Source organism: Puma concolor, chromosome D2 (assembly GCF_028749965.1).
Source record: "Puma concolor isolate L17-30 chromosome D2, mPumCon1.1.hap2, whole genome shotgun sequence".
In the NCBI taxonomy this organism is placed as follows: domain Eukaryota; kingdom Metazoa; phylum Chordata; class Mammalia; order Carnivora; family Felidae; genus Puma; species Puma concolor.
Window position 1 is genome coordinate 34103447 of NC_141677.1, and position 15234 is coordinate 34118680.

At 37.3% G+C, this 15234-nt stretch overlaps 1 protein-coding gene across 4 annotated transcripts in view; it reads right to left on the reverse strand.

Moving 5' to 3' along the window:
• The window catches only part of MICU1 (mitochondrial calcium uptake 1), a 247772-nt gene that overhangs the window by 201865 nt on the left and 30673 nt on the right, over positions 1–15234 (reverse strand). For 3 of the 4 annotated variants that reach the window (XM_086679944.1, XM_086679942.1, XM_086679945.1), the window contains exon 2: positions 2020–2181. In XM_086679944.1, coding sequence (XP_086536070.1) covers positions 2020–2180 — 161 coding nt within the window. In that variant the 5' untranslated portion in view covers position 2181. Of the gene's footprint in view, positions 1–2019; positions 2182–5118; positions 5194–15234 lie in introns of all 4 variants that reach the window. The other variant, XM_086679943.1, reaches the window with a different exon arrangement.

The following is a 15234-nucleotide window of genomic DNA, read 5'->3' on the forward strand; positions in this document are numbered from 1 at the left end:
TGTCAGCGTGGAGCCAGACAGAGGGCTCAAACTCACAACCGTCAGATCATGCCCGAGCCAAAACCAAAAGTCGGACGCTTAACCAACTGAGCAACTCAGGAGCCCCAACTCACAATCATTTTAGAGAGTGTTTGCTATTGATCTTGATCTCCATATAAACATGAAAATTTCAACAATTTTTTTTTATTTTTTGTTTCAAAACTTTAGAATAATTATGGTTCTCTCTTTATAATTTCCTACATGGCACAGCAAAGGCACAAGACTAACAATCTCCGAGCACTAAAATCTTGGCACTTAGGTATATTTATGATTTTGAAGCATTCATCAAATTATAATCTGTGACAAAACATACTGTCAATATGTAGATTTTCTGCTTTTGGATATTTTGGGGCTTAAAAATTATAACAAAAAGAGGAATGTTTCCTCTACATACCAGTCCAAATTATCTTCTTATTCTTTTTCTGGGAGTAATATTACACAAAAACAACACAAACTAAGATAAGTAAAATAATCTAAACTTGTTCATTAGCATTTAATCTGAATAGTATAAACAAAGTGACTCAAAGAAAAAGAGTAGTAACTTCTTAAACATTCAAACCATCAAACAACTTCTCAGCTTCTTCAGGTAGAGCCTGTTGTCATCTTTGATATTAGACTAAGCCGAAAGGCAATCTAAATGCACCTGCCTGGAGTCCTCTAATTCCATTACAGGAAAGCATTCCTGAAGAAATTGCTAAGCATTTAATATTTATTACAGTGAAAGGACAAAAAGTGTGTTTCCCATTCCTCCTTTCCTTCTTTTGCCTCCCTCTCTTCCTCCTTCCGTCTAGATCTTTCTCCCCCTCTCTTCTTCCTAAACCCATGCACCCCTTTCTAAGGTACCTGCACTTGCATCATCATCTCAAACTAGTATTAGTGTCTGTCAGTAGATCATCTTCCCACTCCAGTTTATTCCATTATTGTTGCTGTATTAACGTCTCTTAATACTTGTTTGTGATCAGACTCTTGCTTCAAACCCTCTTAGCTCATCATTGCCTACAGATTAAAATCACAACTTTTGGCATAGGAGATAGAATCTAATATAGAATCTTTTATATCACAACTCCAACTTTTTTTTTTTTTTTTTTTTCGGAAACCCAGTCTTTTCTGCTAATACTCTCTCTCCTCTCTTCACCATTTCTCACCTTTGGCTTATATCCAGTAATAATAGTTAACATTTATTGATAGCTTACTATGTGCCAAGTACCTTCTACACAAAATATTTATTTTACAAAGTTATGTGCCAAGCGCTATTCTAAGCACTTAACAAATAATACCTCAGAGTGCCTAGCTGACTTAGTCAGTAAAGTGTATGATTCTTGAGCTCAGGGTCATGAGTTGGAGCCCCATGCTGAGTGTACAGCCTACTTAAAAAATAAAATAAAATGTTATTTAAAAAAATAATAACTCAATCTTCATAACAACCTTTGAGATAGGTACTATCATTATCCCTATTTTACTGCCTAATGGCAGAAAGCAGATCAGCAGTTTCCCAGGTCTGGGAGGGATGGACAAAGTGGGAAGTGACTACTAAATGGCATGGAGTTTCTTTATGGAGTGATGAAAATTTTCAGAATCAGAGAGTGGCAATGATTGTACAATTTTGTAAATATACTAAAAACCAGTGGATTGTATACAGCAAATTGGTAAATTATTAAATTTATTTACTTATTCATTTACTATTATATATTAATTATTTATTCAAAAATTTATTAAAATTATTAAATTGGTAAATTATTTTAAATGTTTGGCAGAGGAGACAGGCAGATATTAAGGCAGGATATCTCCTATTGGTTGCTTTGACACAAGTGCTGAATTCTTTGAAACATCTTATTTCACAAATATTATCAACACCAAATTATTTGGGCAAGAAATTTTAGTGCAAAGTTAAGCCAGAAATCAATATAATCCTTCTAGATAACAGAGACAACTGGAAGAATGAGAGTACACGCAGGAGCAGAATGCTCAGATAACACGCACCTCTTCCACAGGAGACCGGTACTCGCAGTTACCGCAGATGCTCCCAGGAAAGCCACCATCATTAGTCGTCGCCTGATCTGGGTGGGCTGTGATCCTCCATGGTAACATCGAACGCCCACGGCCAGTTCTGCCAGTGCAGAGAGTGAGTGAAGACGAAACATCCTGTGGACAAAAAGTAGAAATGTTATTCCTAATTAGTGATGGGAACAGCGATGATGATGATGAAGATGATAGTTTCCACATCACCCACACGTACTACAGACTTACTCAATGGCAGACACTAAACACTTTGCGATCCCATGTAGTATTCCATTTAATCCTCAGAACAATTGTATGAGAAAAATAGCACTTATTACCCTGACATATGAGTCAAAGTACAATCAGAAGACAAGAAACTGCATAGTAATTTCAACAGGGAAAGGTTAATATAAAGCATTATTAATTATAACAAAGGATAATACCAAGAGTCAAAGAGATAGCAGATACAGGGAGCAGCCACTACTTCAAGGGCTGATGCAGACCAACAGGAGAGGAATAAATCTGTAAAGGGGCCACTCTCAACAGGGCTTAGATACAGGCCTATGATAAGGACATGGCATGGATGTCTGAGAAATTCACTAAAGTATCAGGCCAACAGGTCACTCACTGTAAAGTCATCTAGTAGAACTCAACACGCCAGGGGAACTCAGGAAGGTACCAAGGGGGAGATGTCAGAGTACGGAACTCACTGGGAAACTGCATGTAGGAGTGTTGCTGCTAAAACTCCCTAGGCGTTGAGAGCCCCACGGTGTCCCACATTCTGGGGGCCTCAGTGTGCTACAGGAGCGAGCAGCCAAGACACTAGAATCAGGAAGAAAAACTCCTCCCTTCTCTACTCTCCCTCTAGTCCTTCTACTGACAAACCTTAACAAAAGCTGGCAAGAGAGAAATTTCCAGTGTTGCAAATAGGGCGATGAAAGATGGATTTACAACTGCAAAGTAACAGATTTGTAAGTGGCACATCCATTTTACAGATGTGAAAACTGAGATATAGTGACTTGATCTAGAGTATTCAGCTAGGAAGTAGATCCATAATCTAAACCGACTGGACTAACGTCAGAGCCCAGGTTTTTAACTAGGACACTTTGCAGCCCCCCTACCTTTTAATGTTGATATTGCTTTTGTTAAAATAATTTAAGTTTTCATTAAATATTCCTCACTCCCAGGTCCTTGGAAGACCTCCTACACACCAAATTCTTTGGTTTCATACTTATAACTTCACCTGTTCCTCTAATTGTTAAATTCAGAAACATCTGTATTAGGTCATATTATTTTTCACTAAACACTCACCCTCCCATCCCCCATCCCATGGGAAAATACTACTTTCCACACTCTTCATTTTAGGTGTGTATCTTGCCATATGCCTTGCTATGGCTAATGGGATGTGGGCCAGTTCCATAGAGCGCTTTTAAGAAGTACTGCTGTTAGCCTTCTTGTGCTTCTGCATTCTACCAAGAGAAGATCATGCCCCTAGTAGGCATGCTCTTTCAGCCTGGGTTCCATAATGGACAGATCTCAGCCTGCAGCCAGGCACTGGGAAGACCAGCTGAGCCAGTTGAGCACAGCTGACATATGGAATGCTAGTGAGAAATAAATGTTTATGATTGTAAGCCACTAAAACTGGAGGTGGTTTATTGCCACAGCAAAAGCTGACTAATTCAGCATCTAAGAGAATTACTGGGAACTTCTCATTCAACAAAAATGTATTAAGTTCATGCTATTCAGGCCTTGCTAAGACCTAAAAGGCTAAAAAGAATTCCACATTCTAATTAGGCAAGATACACATGAAATATTTTTTTAATGTTTTATTATTTATTTTTGAGAGAGAGAGAGAGAGAGAGAGAGAGAGAGAGAGAGAGAGAAAGCATGGCTAAGGGAAGGGCAGAGAGAGAGAGAGGAAGACAGAATCCGAAGCATGCTCCAGGCTCTGAGCTGTCAGCACGGAGCCCGATGTGGGGCTCGAACCCACAAACTGTGAGATCGTGATCTGAGCCAAAGTCAGATGCTCAACCGACTGAGCCACCCAGGTGTCCTACACATGAAACATTTTAAAAGGATACATTTCTAAAATGGTATCTTGAAGAAGTATAAAAATATTGGGGTATAGATATTAGAGAATTTAAAAAAAAAATTTAAACACCAGGGTAAGACTGGGTTAGTCAGCAAAGGCTTTTGTTTAGTTGTGAGTCTCAGAATGGTACAAAATCTTGATTAAGTGATAGAAATCTCATGGACACTCCAAAAGACAGGATCATTTCTGGCACCTCCATATAGAGTATTAATAGAAAATGATTTTTCTCCTCTAGACAGTATCTTGACACCAGAGTAGAGTCTTCATTTTTATTCCACCAGGTGGACTGAAGGCGAAAGGGGCATTTCTTCCTGGTTATATGACTTTTTATAGTGGCAGTTTATTCAAATTACACCAAATATCCATTCTCTTCTGTGATTTTTCCCAACACACAGTTCACTGCTTCCTAAATTATCTTGCACTTTATACATATCTTCCTATGGCAATTAACACATTTGTTCATGTGCAAGTTTGCCTTCCCCACTCGGCTCTCAGCCTCCTTTTAAAGCCAAAATTATGTTTCTTCCTCTTGGTAAACACACAGTCTAGCACAGAGACTGTTACATTACAGGTGTTTAAAATACTTAACCATCGAATTTACGTTCACATGAAGATGAAGGTACAAATTATACAGGTACTGGGCTCCTGACATTTAAGTATACTTCTAAGCCCCAATATACTAAGAAAACTATGTCTTTTACCATTTGGATTCAAATCAAGTTAAGACTACTTAGCTGTCCCTTAAAATCACTGAGCCAGTTACTAACTCTTCTATGGGACCTATACCTGTAATCTCTTAAGTAAACCTTTCCATTAGCCTTCTTCATTCAACCTAGGCCCAATTTCAAAGCTAGAACTAAATCCTGCCCTTATGGACAAAGAGGGAAAAGAATTAATTTTCTATCCTATTTCCTAAGACCTAAGCTGTGGCAACACAATTCTTATGACCCTCCCCAATCCCAGAAATCATCTCATTTTACCACACATACTTTAGCAAACTCCAGCACCAAGGAGACTATCCACTATATTTTCTTCCTGTCTGTCAACAACTGATTCGTTTTTATCTGGAGAGAGAGAGAGAAAAAGAGAGAGAGAGTGTGAGTGGGGGAGGGGGGCAGTGGGAGAGAGACAGAAAATATTAAGCAGGCTTTGCGCTGAGCATGGGCTCGATCCCACAACCCTGGGATCATGACCTGAGCCAAAATCAAGAGTCAGATGCTCAACTGACTGAGCCACCCAGGTACCCCTGATTCATTTCTAAATTAGTATTTTCCAAACCCACAAGTGCATTCAGATATATAACACTACTTTTGTCTGTAATAAAAATGAGCATAACTAAAACATATATATCTGGAGAAAACATTATTCATCACTGGCAACAGAAAGAAAAGAACACTCAGAAGTTTCCAATGTGAAAAACAAATAACCAGTTCAAAAGTTGGAACAGGCAAGGAATGTGTAAGACTGGAAGATAAATTTAGAACTGATCAGATACAGAGAATAAGTAGATGGATATCCAACAACGTAATAAAACCATTTTTCAGTAACAACAACAAAAAAGGCATGATCAAATAGGTAAGCCATAATTATTTGAGAAGATCGTTTGAATTGTGAACTGAGAATTTTGACCAAATATACAACAGGAAAACACTAAATATCTTAAATTGGAAAAGAAAGTGATGAAAATGTTTTTTTAAAGAATATCACTATTCAGTAGTGAATAAATTCCAAAGAACAACAACAACAACAAAAAGCTAACAGGAGTAGTGAGTACAGCCCAAAGGCAATTAATAACCTAAGTACTGAGTGATAAGTATCTAGATGATTAGTATGGAAACCAAACATAAAATAAAAACGGCCAAAGACAGACAAAACTATCAGATAACAGTGTCCAACACACATTCATAGGTAAGTGTGTAGGAGATATGGAAGACAGAAACGAGAAAGAGATTAAGATAATAACAACACTAAGTAGAGTATGGTAGAAAGTAAAATGGACTAGGAATCCAATGACCCAAGATCTAGTCTCAACTCTACTACTAAACAGCTGCGCACAAAGGAAGCTTATCTCCCTTCCTTAAGGAAGAATTTCATACAAGGAGAGAATTGCCTAAATGAGCTTTAAGGTTTCTTTTATCTCTTAATGCTCTCTAATCTGGGTGAAAAACTATATGGCAAAGTTTAATCTATTTCATGGTGGGGGAGGGGAGTAAGATCATGCCATACAATCAAAACTTACTAGTTTTGAGAATCCAAGTCTGTATGCTCTAGTGTTAGAGGATTTTTAATTTTGAAAGTTCTGAGTTTTACTAACAGTCTACTTATATTTTGATGTTGTAATTCAAATGTTACTGTCTACATCTCATTTTACCACTGGTTTTAATCTCATTCCCCAAAGCACACATCAAAAGATATATTTAGGGGCCTGGTGGGTTCAGTTGATGGAGCATGCAACTCTTGATCTCAGGGCTCTGAGTTCAAGCCCCGGGTTGGGTGTAGGGATTACTTAAAAATAAAAAAATCCTGGGTTGCCTAGGAGGCTCAGTCGGTTGAGCGTATGATTTTGGCTCAGGTCATGATCTCACAGTTCATGGGTTCGAGCCCCTCATCAGGCTTTGCACTGACAGGGCAAAGCCTGCTTGGGATTCTCTCTCCCTCTTTCTCTCTCTGCCCCTATCCCACTTGTGTGTGTGCAAGTCTGTCTCTAAGTGAATAAACTTAAAAAATTTTTTAAAAAAAGATCTATTTGTCTTCTCTAGTGCAATTTTCACAGATGCCAAGTAAACAAAGAAAAAAAAACCACCAAGATTACTATAATTTAATTCCTAACTCCGTAGTGCAGAAATAGTGTAACTAGTTGAATGTGTTAATTTTTGATGAGGGACCATTTAAACAGATTTAAGGAGATCAGATTTCCAATTGAGTCTGGAAAATTGAACAGGCCAATTGGCAGCAGTTATGCAGTAATGAAGCACGTTTAGGAGAAGGATTAAATTAAATCAAAAACAGTGTATTTTTCTTCCCTTACAGTACCCCACCCTCCGCCCACAAAAAGCATGCCTCTAAAAAGTGGCTTTGATGTGAAGTGAAAAAAGATGAAGAGGTATTTCTAACCAAGAAATGTCAAGGGAGGCAAATGAAAGATAATTTTTTTACCAAAGAAAAGCATTATTTATCCAACAAGAAACAGAACAAGTCTTTTAAAACCTATAACAACATAATATTGCTCTTTCTATATCTATTATTTTAAGACTATTAATAATGGCTTAATATAATGCTTTTGATAACTTTCAAAGGGCCACAGGATGAAGAAATCATTTAATTCAACATCTTTATTTGCAGATGGAAGAACTGAGATGCAGATAAGTTACATGGTTTACTCACAGCTAATTAGTACAAAAGCCTACAACAGATCCTGTAATTCTCAATTCCCAAATAACCTAAAGGGGAAACACTTTTTAATAACTGTTCTCAGCAAAATAAATGTAATAGCCACACTCAAAAAGGAGATAATATGCCCAGCTACAGAAAGATAAATAATGGTATAATTACATAATACAATGTAATATAAACATTAAAAATGCTAATCATAAAGTATTATTAAAATATTATTTCACAAATTAACAAAAATTTGAGCTAAAGAAATAAACAGTGGAAAAAAGAAGTAAAATGGCTCTGAGGGGGAGCCTAGATGGTTCAGTCAGTTAAGAAAGCATCTGACTTTGGCTCAGGTCATGATCCCATGGCTCCTGAGTTCAAGCCCTGCATTGGGCTCCCACTGACAGTGCAGAGCCTGCTTAGGATTCTCTCTCTCTCTCTCTCTCTCTCTCTCTGCTCCTCCCCCACTTGCTATCTCTCTCAAAAAAAAAAAATAAACTTTAAAAAATGGCTCTGAGAACTGAGACACTTGATCTAACAATAAGAGAATGCATATTACAACTGAGATACTGCTATTCATTCATCAAAAGCTGGCAAAAATCCAGAAGTTTGAAAACACAATTGTTGGCAATGTGGTAGAAATGGCACTGCTAAAAAATGTGTAAACTGGTACAGCCTACTTCCTAAAAGAAAAAGGAAATGGTACAACAGAGGGCAATTCAGCAATGTCTATCAAAATCACCCACATAAAACTGACCCAGCAACTGCACTTCTGATAAAAATATCCTAATGACATACTTGCACACCTGTGAAATTATACATGCACAAACACCATGGTACATCATGGTTTGTGATAGCAACAGACTAAAATCCACCTCAATGTTCACCAGGAGAGGACAGGTTAAACCATGAGAAACACACCCAAGGCAATACCATGTGGCAATAAACAGGGAATGAAAAACTACGTATACATTTGAATACTTTCATAACATACTATTATCTTTAAAAAGCAAGTTACGGAATAGCATATATAGTATGCTACCCTTTTAGGTAAAATGAGGAGAAATAAGAATGCATATTTGTATGTTCCTGTTAAGTAACTCTGGAAGGACACACAACAAAGTAATAGTCGTGGTGCTAGGAGGGGTGGGAGATGGGTGACATTAGAGACAAGGAGACTTTTATAATATACTACTTCATTTTTAAAACTATGCTTATGTATTTATCCATGTAAACAAATATATAGTATTTCTCATAAACTCTTTAAAAGGCAGAATATAAGATAATATGTGCATGTCAATTAAAATAATATAAAACATATATACATGTTTTTAACTTAAAGAAAAATTAGATGATGCAAACAAAATTTAATGATCTTCTGGGGAAGAATCTATTTACACTTTACATTTAAAGAAAAATAAAATCAGGTCCAGAGACTGATGTTTCACTTCTCAGCCAGGGACTATCATTTACCAGCCCTCATAGTGGGCACAGGCCCAATAATGTCTTAGCAAGCAACCCATATTGTGGCAAGTTTCCCTAGTAAGATAAGCTTTACTTCAATCAAAGTCATATCCTAATACTCGGATTGCTGGCACATCCCAATTTACCAAACCGTTAGAATTCCACACCTTATCCTGATCCTGACTTAAAACACCTGCTTGCACTTTTCTATGTTTTTAATTGTCTTCTATTTCTGACCTCTGACAACTGCACATTTAAAGGAGGACTGCTTGACTCTTCTAATCCTGACACTGGCCCAATAAACCACTGTTGTACTATTACCAACTGTTACCCAGCACGTTAAAAGCAACATCTGCTAATTCTGAGGCCAAGATAAATTTTTGATATCTACCCAAATCTGGCCACCAACAAAATGTAGGCCTCAGTTAAATAAAACTTCAAGGTTCCAAAGCATTTAGTTAATGTGAACTAAGCTTGAGAAAATAAGGACCAAGTAAGTGTCTTTTCTGTCTGCACTTCGGGAATCTACTACAGCATCTGGCATAGATAGCATATGTAGGTGATGGTTCAGGGCACTCTGTGAAACCGAAATATGGTTTCTCTCTGAGAACCACATTGTAAAACCAGCATTATCTGAGGTGCCCACAAGGATTCACCCTATTCATCCCAGTGGCATCAAACCAACCTTAAAACTGTAGGCCATCAGAGTCTCAGCCATTAAGTATCTAAATTATATACTTAATTCTTCTTTATTCTGTTTCCATGTTCACTAAGTGTTATGATTCTAATTCAGCTTCCTGTTTAGATAGCCTTCAAAGAGAGAACATGATGATCAGAAGATGACAGACAGTATCCTAGTTCTCATGCCAGCTGTATTTCTCATGGTAAATTAATAAGTTGGCAATCTGTTTTAATCTCCTGTGATATTAGTCAGCCTAAGGAAGCTTCTCTGAATCCAATCAATTCCAAGACACTGATAAGATCCAGTTTGGGGATTTTCAAGGTTCAAGGGCTAGACCTTGCACCATGAGGACATCTTGACCTTGGCATTCATTCAAATTTGCAAGTCTTGGCATTTCATTCAAATTTCCACCCTGGAACAGATACCAGTGAGAATTTCCCAAAAGTTTTGTATGGCCAGAGTCACTGAACCTAAGAAACCACACTCACTTACGTTTTGTTCTCATGTTACGAATTTAGAGGAAGGCGATAAATGAAGAGTCCAAAGAAAGGGAAATTATGGGAATATAGATTTATTGGATATCATACAGATTTTTGAGTAGAACAAGCAAGACTACCTGCATTTTTGTTTACAAGTAAGATTTTATGATATTTTCATTATCAAAACTGTCAAAAACTATGATAGTTTCTTTTTATACTTCTGAAATCCCACCACTCTCCCTAGAAGCAAACTGAGAAAGAAGTTTGTATGTATCTTTGTCGATAGTCTTCTATTTGTTTACATATAAATAATATTCCATATACATATGTACACTCACCTATTCAGCATTTGGAATGCTTTGCATTATCCTTTCTTTTATATAATGGAATCATACGATACACATTGGAAGATTTTTAAAGCTTAATAATACAATTTAAAATCATTCCAACAAAGGATATTCTTTTAACTATAACAGAGTAGTTCAATCTATGATTGTTCCACAATTTAACTATAGGGCAATTAATAATATACTAAGTTTGTTTCCATCCTGTGGCATTACAAACACAGCTACAGAGACTTTTTTCCCTGTGCATTTATTTTTTTTAATGTTTATTCACTTATTTTTGAGAGAGAGAGAGAGAAAGAGAGGCAGAGAGGTGGGGAGACAGTGAATCCCAAGCAGGCTCCATGCTGTCAGCACAGAGCCCAACACGGGGCTTGAATTCACAAAACATGAGATCACCTGAGCCAAGATCAAGAGTGAGATGCTTAACAGACTGAGCCACCCAGGCACCCCTGCATTTACTTAAAAAAAAAACTTTTTATGTATTTATTTTGAGAGAGAGCAAGAGCAGGGGAGGGGCAGAGAGAAATGGAGAGAGAAAGAATCCCAAGCAGGCTCCACACTGTCAGTGCAGGGCCTGATGCGGGACTCAAACTCATGAACCATGAGATCATGACCTGAGTCATGATGCTCAACTGACTGAGCCACCCAGGTGCCCCTCCTGTGCACTTATTTTGATTCATTTTTATTCAAGTACATCTATGGGACAGATTATCTACAAATGAAACTACTAGGTTAAAAGTAATATAATCATCTTTAACTTCGATAGATACTGCCAAATAACCCTTCAAAACTGACATTCCAATTTACATACCACCAATAGTATATGAGGGTACTCTTTCCCTATATTTGTTATTATCAATCTTTTCCATTTATAAAGTGGATTTAAAAATGACACCTAATTTAACTTGTACATTGCCTATAAAAAATGAGTTTGATCATCTTTGTTTAGTTTTCAAGGGTTCATCACTGTTGTTCTGAGGGCTACTGGAATATTGAACTGTATTTATTTTGTTTGGTTCTAGTCATATTTCCTGAAGGCCTGAGGCTTCACCTTTCCTTTCTTGAAAAAAAGAGGGGGGGGGGGACTTTTTCCATCTAAATTTAAATATAAAAGATTTTTAAGTCAGATGCAATAGTAACACTAATCTATCCAATGTTATTTTTTAGTAGAATGTTTTTATCAAACCAAAAACAAAAAAAGACGAAAAATTTCTCAATACGAACCATTTCAATACTTTTCCAATTCAATCTGAGCTCTAGCAGAGCTGACTGGGAAGATTTTTTCTATCTAAAATTTGTTATCTAATGGCTAGTCATACTTTCAAAAGACTCAAATGGATTAACATTCATTACCGAAAAGAATAAGTTAAACAGCAACAAAATTCTCAAAAATATAAAACAAGTGTTTCATGTTTACACAACTGGAAAATGAGGGTACACATCAGTCGGCTCCCATATCTATCCTACTGAAAACAGGAAAAAAATGACAAATGAAATGCTGAATTAAAATGGTAAAAAAACCAAAATGCCAGAAACCATACTAATTTATAGTATTCCCAATTCAACTGCAGTATAGTGACATAATTACCTCTGTTTCACAACACAGATGAATGAACTTTTTCTTCATTTTACTAAAACTAGAACAACTTACTAAATACACTCTAGGCAGTAGTGCAAACATAAACAAGTATATTTATTTCACTGATATTTGCAACGCTTCTTCTTTGTAAAGGGTGTGTGTTATCCCCAAAACATGTGCCATCTATGAAAAACAATAGTTGCCATGAATATAGGAGAACAAATAACAAAAAATAAGCATCTGCTATTGTTAGATTTAAGATTTATGGAATTCTTGGGGTGCCTAGGTGGCTCAGTGAGTTAGGATCCGACTCTTGATTTCGGCTCAGGTCATGATCTCAAGATTCATGAGATCAAGCCCCGTGTCGGGCTTAGCACTGACAATGTGGATTGGGTTCTCTCTCCCTCTCTCTCCTCCCCTTCCCCACCCTCAAAATAAACATTAAAAAAAAAAAAGATTTATGGACTTCTGAGGGAAGATTTAAGTAGTTTGAGATTAGTCAATTGAGGAGTTATTCCTTGTGCAGACTACAAGAATTATTATAGTTAATATATGTTCAGAATGGATTTCATACTTCATAGTTTACCCACAGAACTCACAAAACTGGGCTTCTACACCTCATGAAAGCTGAAACTTGGCTACTGTGCCTAATACAATACACAAAGCCTAATACAATACTCTGGGCATTAAACACATTTAAATCTTTATAGATTTAAATAGAAATATAAGTTAAATACTTATAAATATGATGACTGTATAATACACAAGCTATTGGACTAGAAATGAGGAGAGTCAACTTTCTGGCTTGGTATTATCATTGTTTCTATATGTCTTAACATGACAAACTATTTGTGTACTATTCCTTAGCCCAGCCCTTCTTTTTTTTTTTTTTTTTTTTTTTTAATTTTTTTTTTCAACGTTTATTTATTTTTGGGACAGAGAGAGACAGAGCATGAACGGGGGAGGGTCAGAGAGAGAGGGAGACACAGAATCGGAAACAGGCTCCAGGCTCTGAGCCATCAGCCCAGAGCCCGACGCGGGGCTCGAACTCCCGGACCGCGAGATCGTGACCTGGCTGAAGTCGGACGCTTAACCGACTGCGCCACCCAGGCGCCCCAGCCCAGCCCTTCTTAAGGTCAAAGGAAATCCTACCTCATCTGTAAAAATTATGTAAGATCATTATCACTCTTGATTTCTTTCTTTAAATTCCTGTGGAATTAATCACTACTATGGTACCTGATGTATGAAGTAATTTTGTTTGGGGCGCCGTGAATTCGAGCCCCGCGTCGGGCTCTGTGCTGACAGCTCAGAGCCTGGAGCCTGCTTCTGCTTCCGTGTCTCCCCCTCTCTGCTCCTAACCCACTCACATTCTGTCTCTGTCTCTCTCAAAAATAAATAAACATTAAAAAAAAAATTGAAGTAATTTTGTTTGCCTTTTTTTTTTTGAACAAATGAATGCAAATACATCTGGGCAAAAATAAAAGACAAAGAGTAAAAGATGATAAAAGGGTTTTTTTGTTTGTTTCACAAATGAACACATGAAATAATTTTAATGTATACCTGTCAACTTGCCCAGGATATCGAAAATCTAAAAGCAGGAAGTATGTTTTAGGTTTCTTAGTATCCTCAGTGCCAATTAATGAATTTAAAGTCATTACTAGCAGTAATAAAAAGTATTACTGTTCAATTACACAAGCAGATACAGAGAACTTAGGTTCTCTTTCTAGCTCTAGCCTGCTATATGACCAGTAAATGTTTTATCCTCTCTGAAACTGAATTCTGGGAGATACAGGGCACAGGTGGTATTTGTTTCTAAGTCTTTTCTGGCTTTAAGAGTTCATTTCAGAAAAACAAAATGTAAAAGTATTTTGTACTTTTTGGAAGAAGGCCATCCTGAGTGGTAATAAATGAGGCAACATCCTACATTAGATTCAGTAGCTGAAGCAAATTTCACATAATCCAAAATGTCCAATTGCTATTATTTCATTCAAGTCATTAGCTATGTATTTATTGAGTAAGGTATTGTGAGAGCAGTACAAGAAGCACAAAGATGAACAGACAGTGTCTGCCCACAAACATCGTATCATTTGGTAGGGGACATAAAACAACTATTCAACTATCCATTATGTAAAGGGTGGAAAAAGTGTAAGGGCTACAGAACATATTAATACGGATTCAAAGAAAGGAAAAATTACATTAGGTTGGTAAGTAGAAAGGGCTTAAGGCTCCAAAGAAGAATATTTACTTAGAGTAGGAAAAAACTAAGCATTCTTTACAAAAGTGTTTGGCTAAATGCATTATCTTAGAAGCCTTTGCCACATTATCTGAGGAATGGGATAAACTACTGGAAATACAACCTTTACTGCACAACTATGGCACTGGTAAAAATGCAACAATATATTGGACTTTAATTGTGCCAGGTAATTTTAAAAACATCTCTGTACTTTCTCTTAGATGAAATGAATCAGACTGAAAGTTCTGCACTGAAGGAAGACACCAGGATGACTGCCAAAATACAGTAAAGATTAACATCCACGTCTAGAAAAGATGCATTTTCATACCTCAAAGTGACATTACTGACAGAATAAATGAGGAAAGCTCACACTTCAGCTAACTCTGTTCTGAGAAGTATTTTCCAACAGCAAAGAATGCTATTTGAAAGATCTAGGTGAGAATGTGAAGTTACGTTATACAAGTCTCTAACAATAAAAAATGATAACTGTAAGGGGGCGCCTGGGTGGGCGCAGTTGGTTAAGAGTCCGACTCTTCATTTTGGCTGAGGTCATGATCTCATGGTCATAGGTTCAAGCCCTTTCTGGCTCTGTCCTGGGCGTGGAGCCTGCTTGGGATTCTCTCTCTCCCTCTCTGTGTGCCCCTCCCCAGCGCATGCATGCACACAAGTGCTAATTAAAAAAAAAAAAAAAGGTAACTGTAGGAACAAGAATCAACTCACAGAATGTTAGGTTTGACAAAGAACTTTTTAAAGTTTTTTTTTTCCAGAGGGTGAGACAGAGAGAGCATGTGCATGCGCAAGCACACACACGCACGACGCACACACAAACACACATATGCACAAGCAGGGGAGGGTCAGAGACAGAGAGAGAGAGAGAGAGAGAGAGAGAGAAAGAGAGAGAATCCCAAGCAGGCTCTACGGGGTCAGCATGGAACCCAAAGGG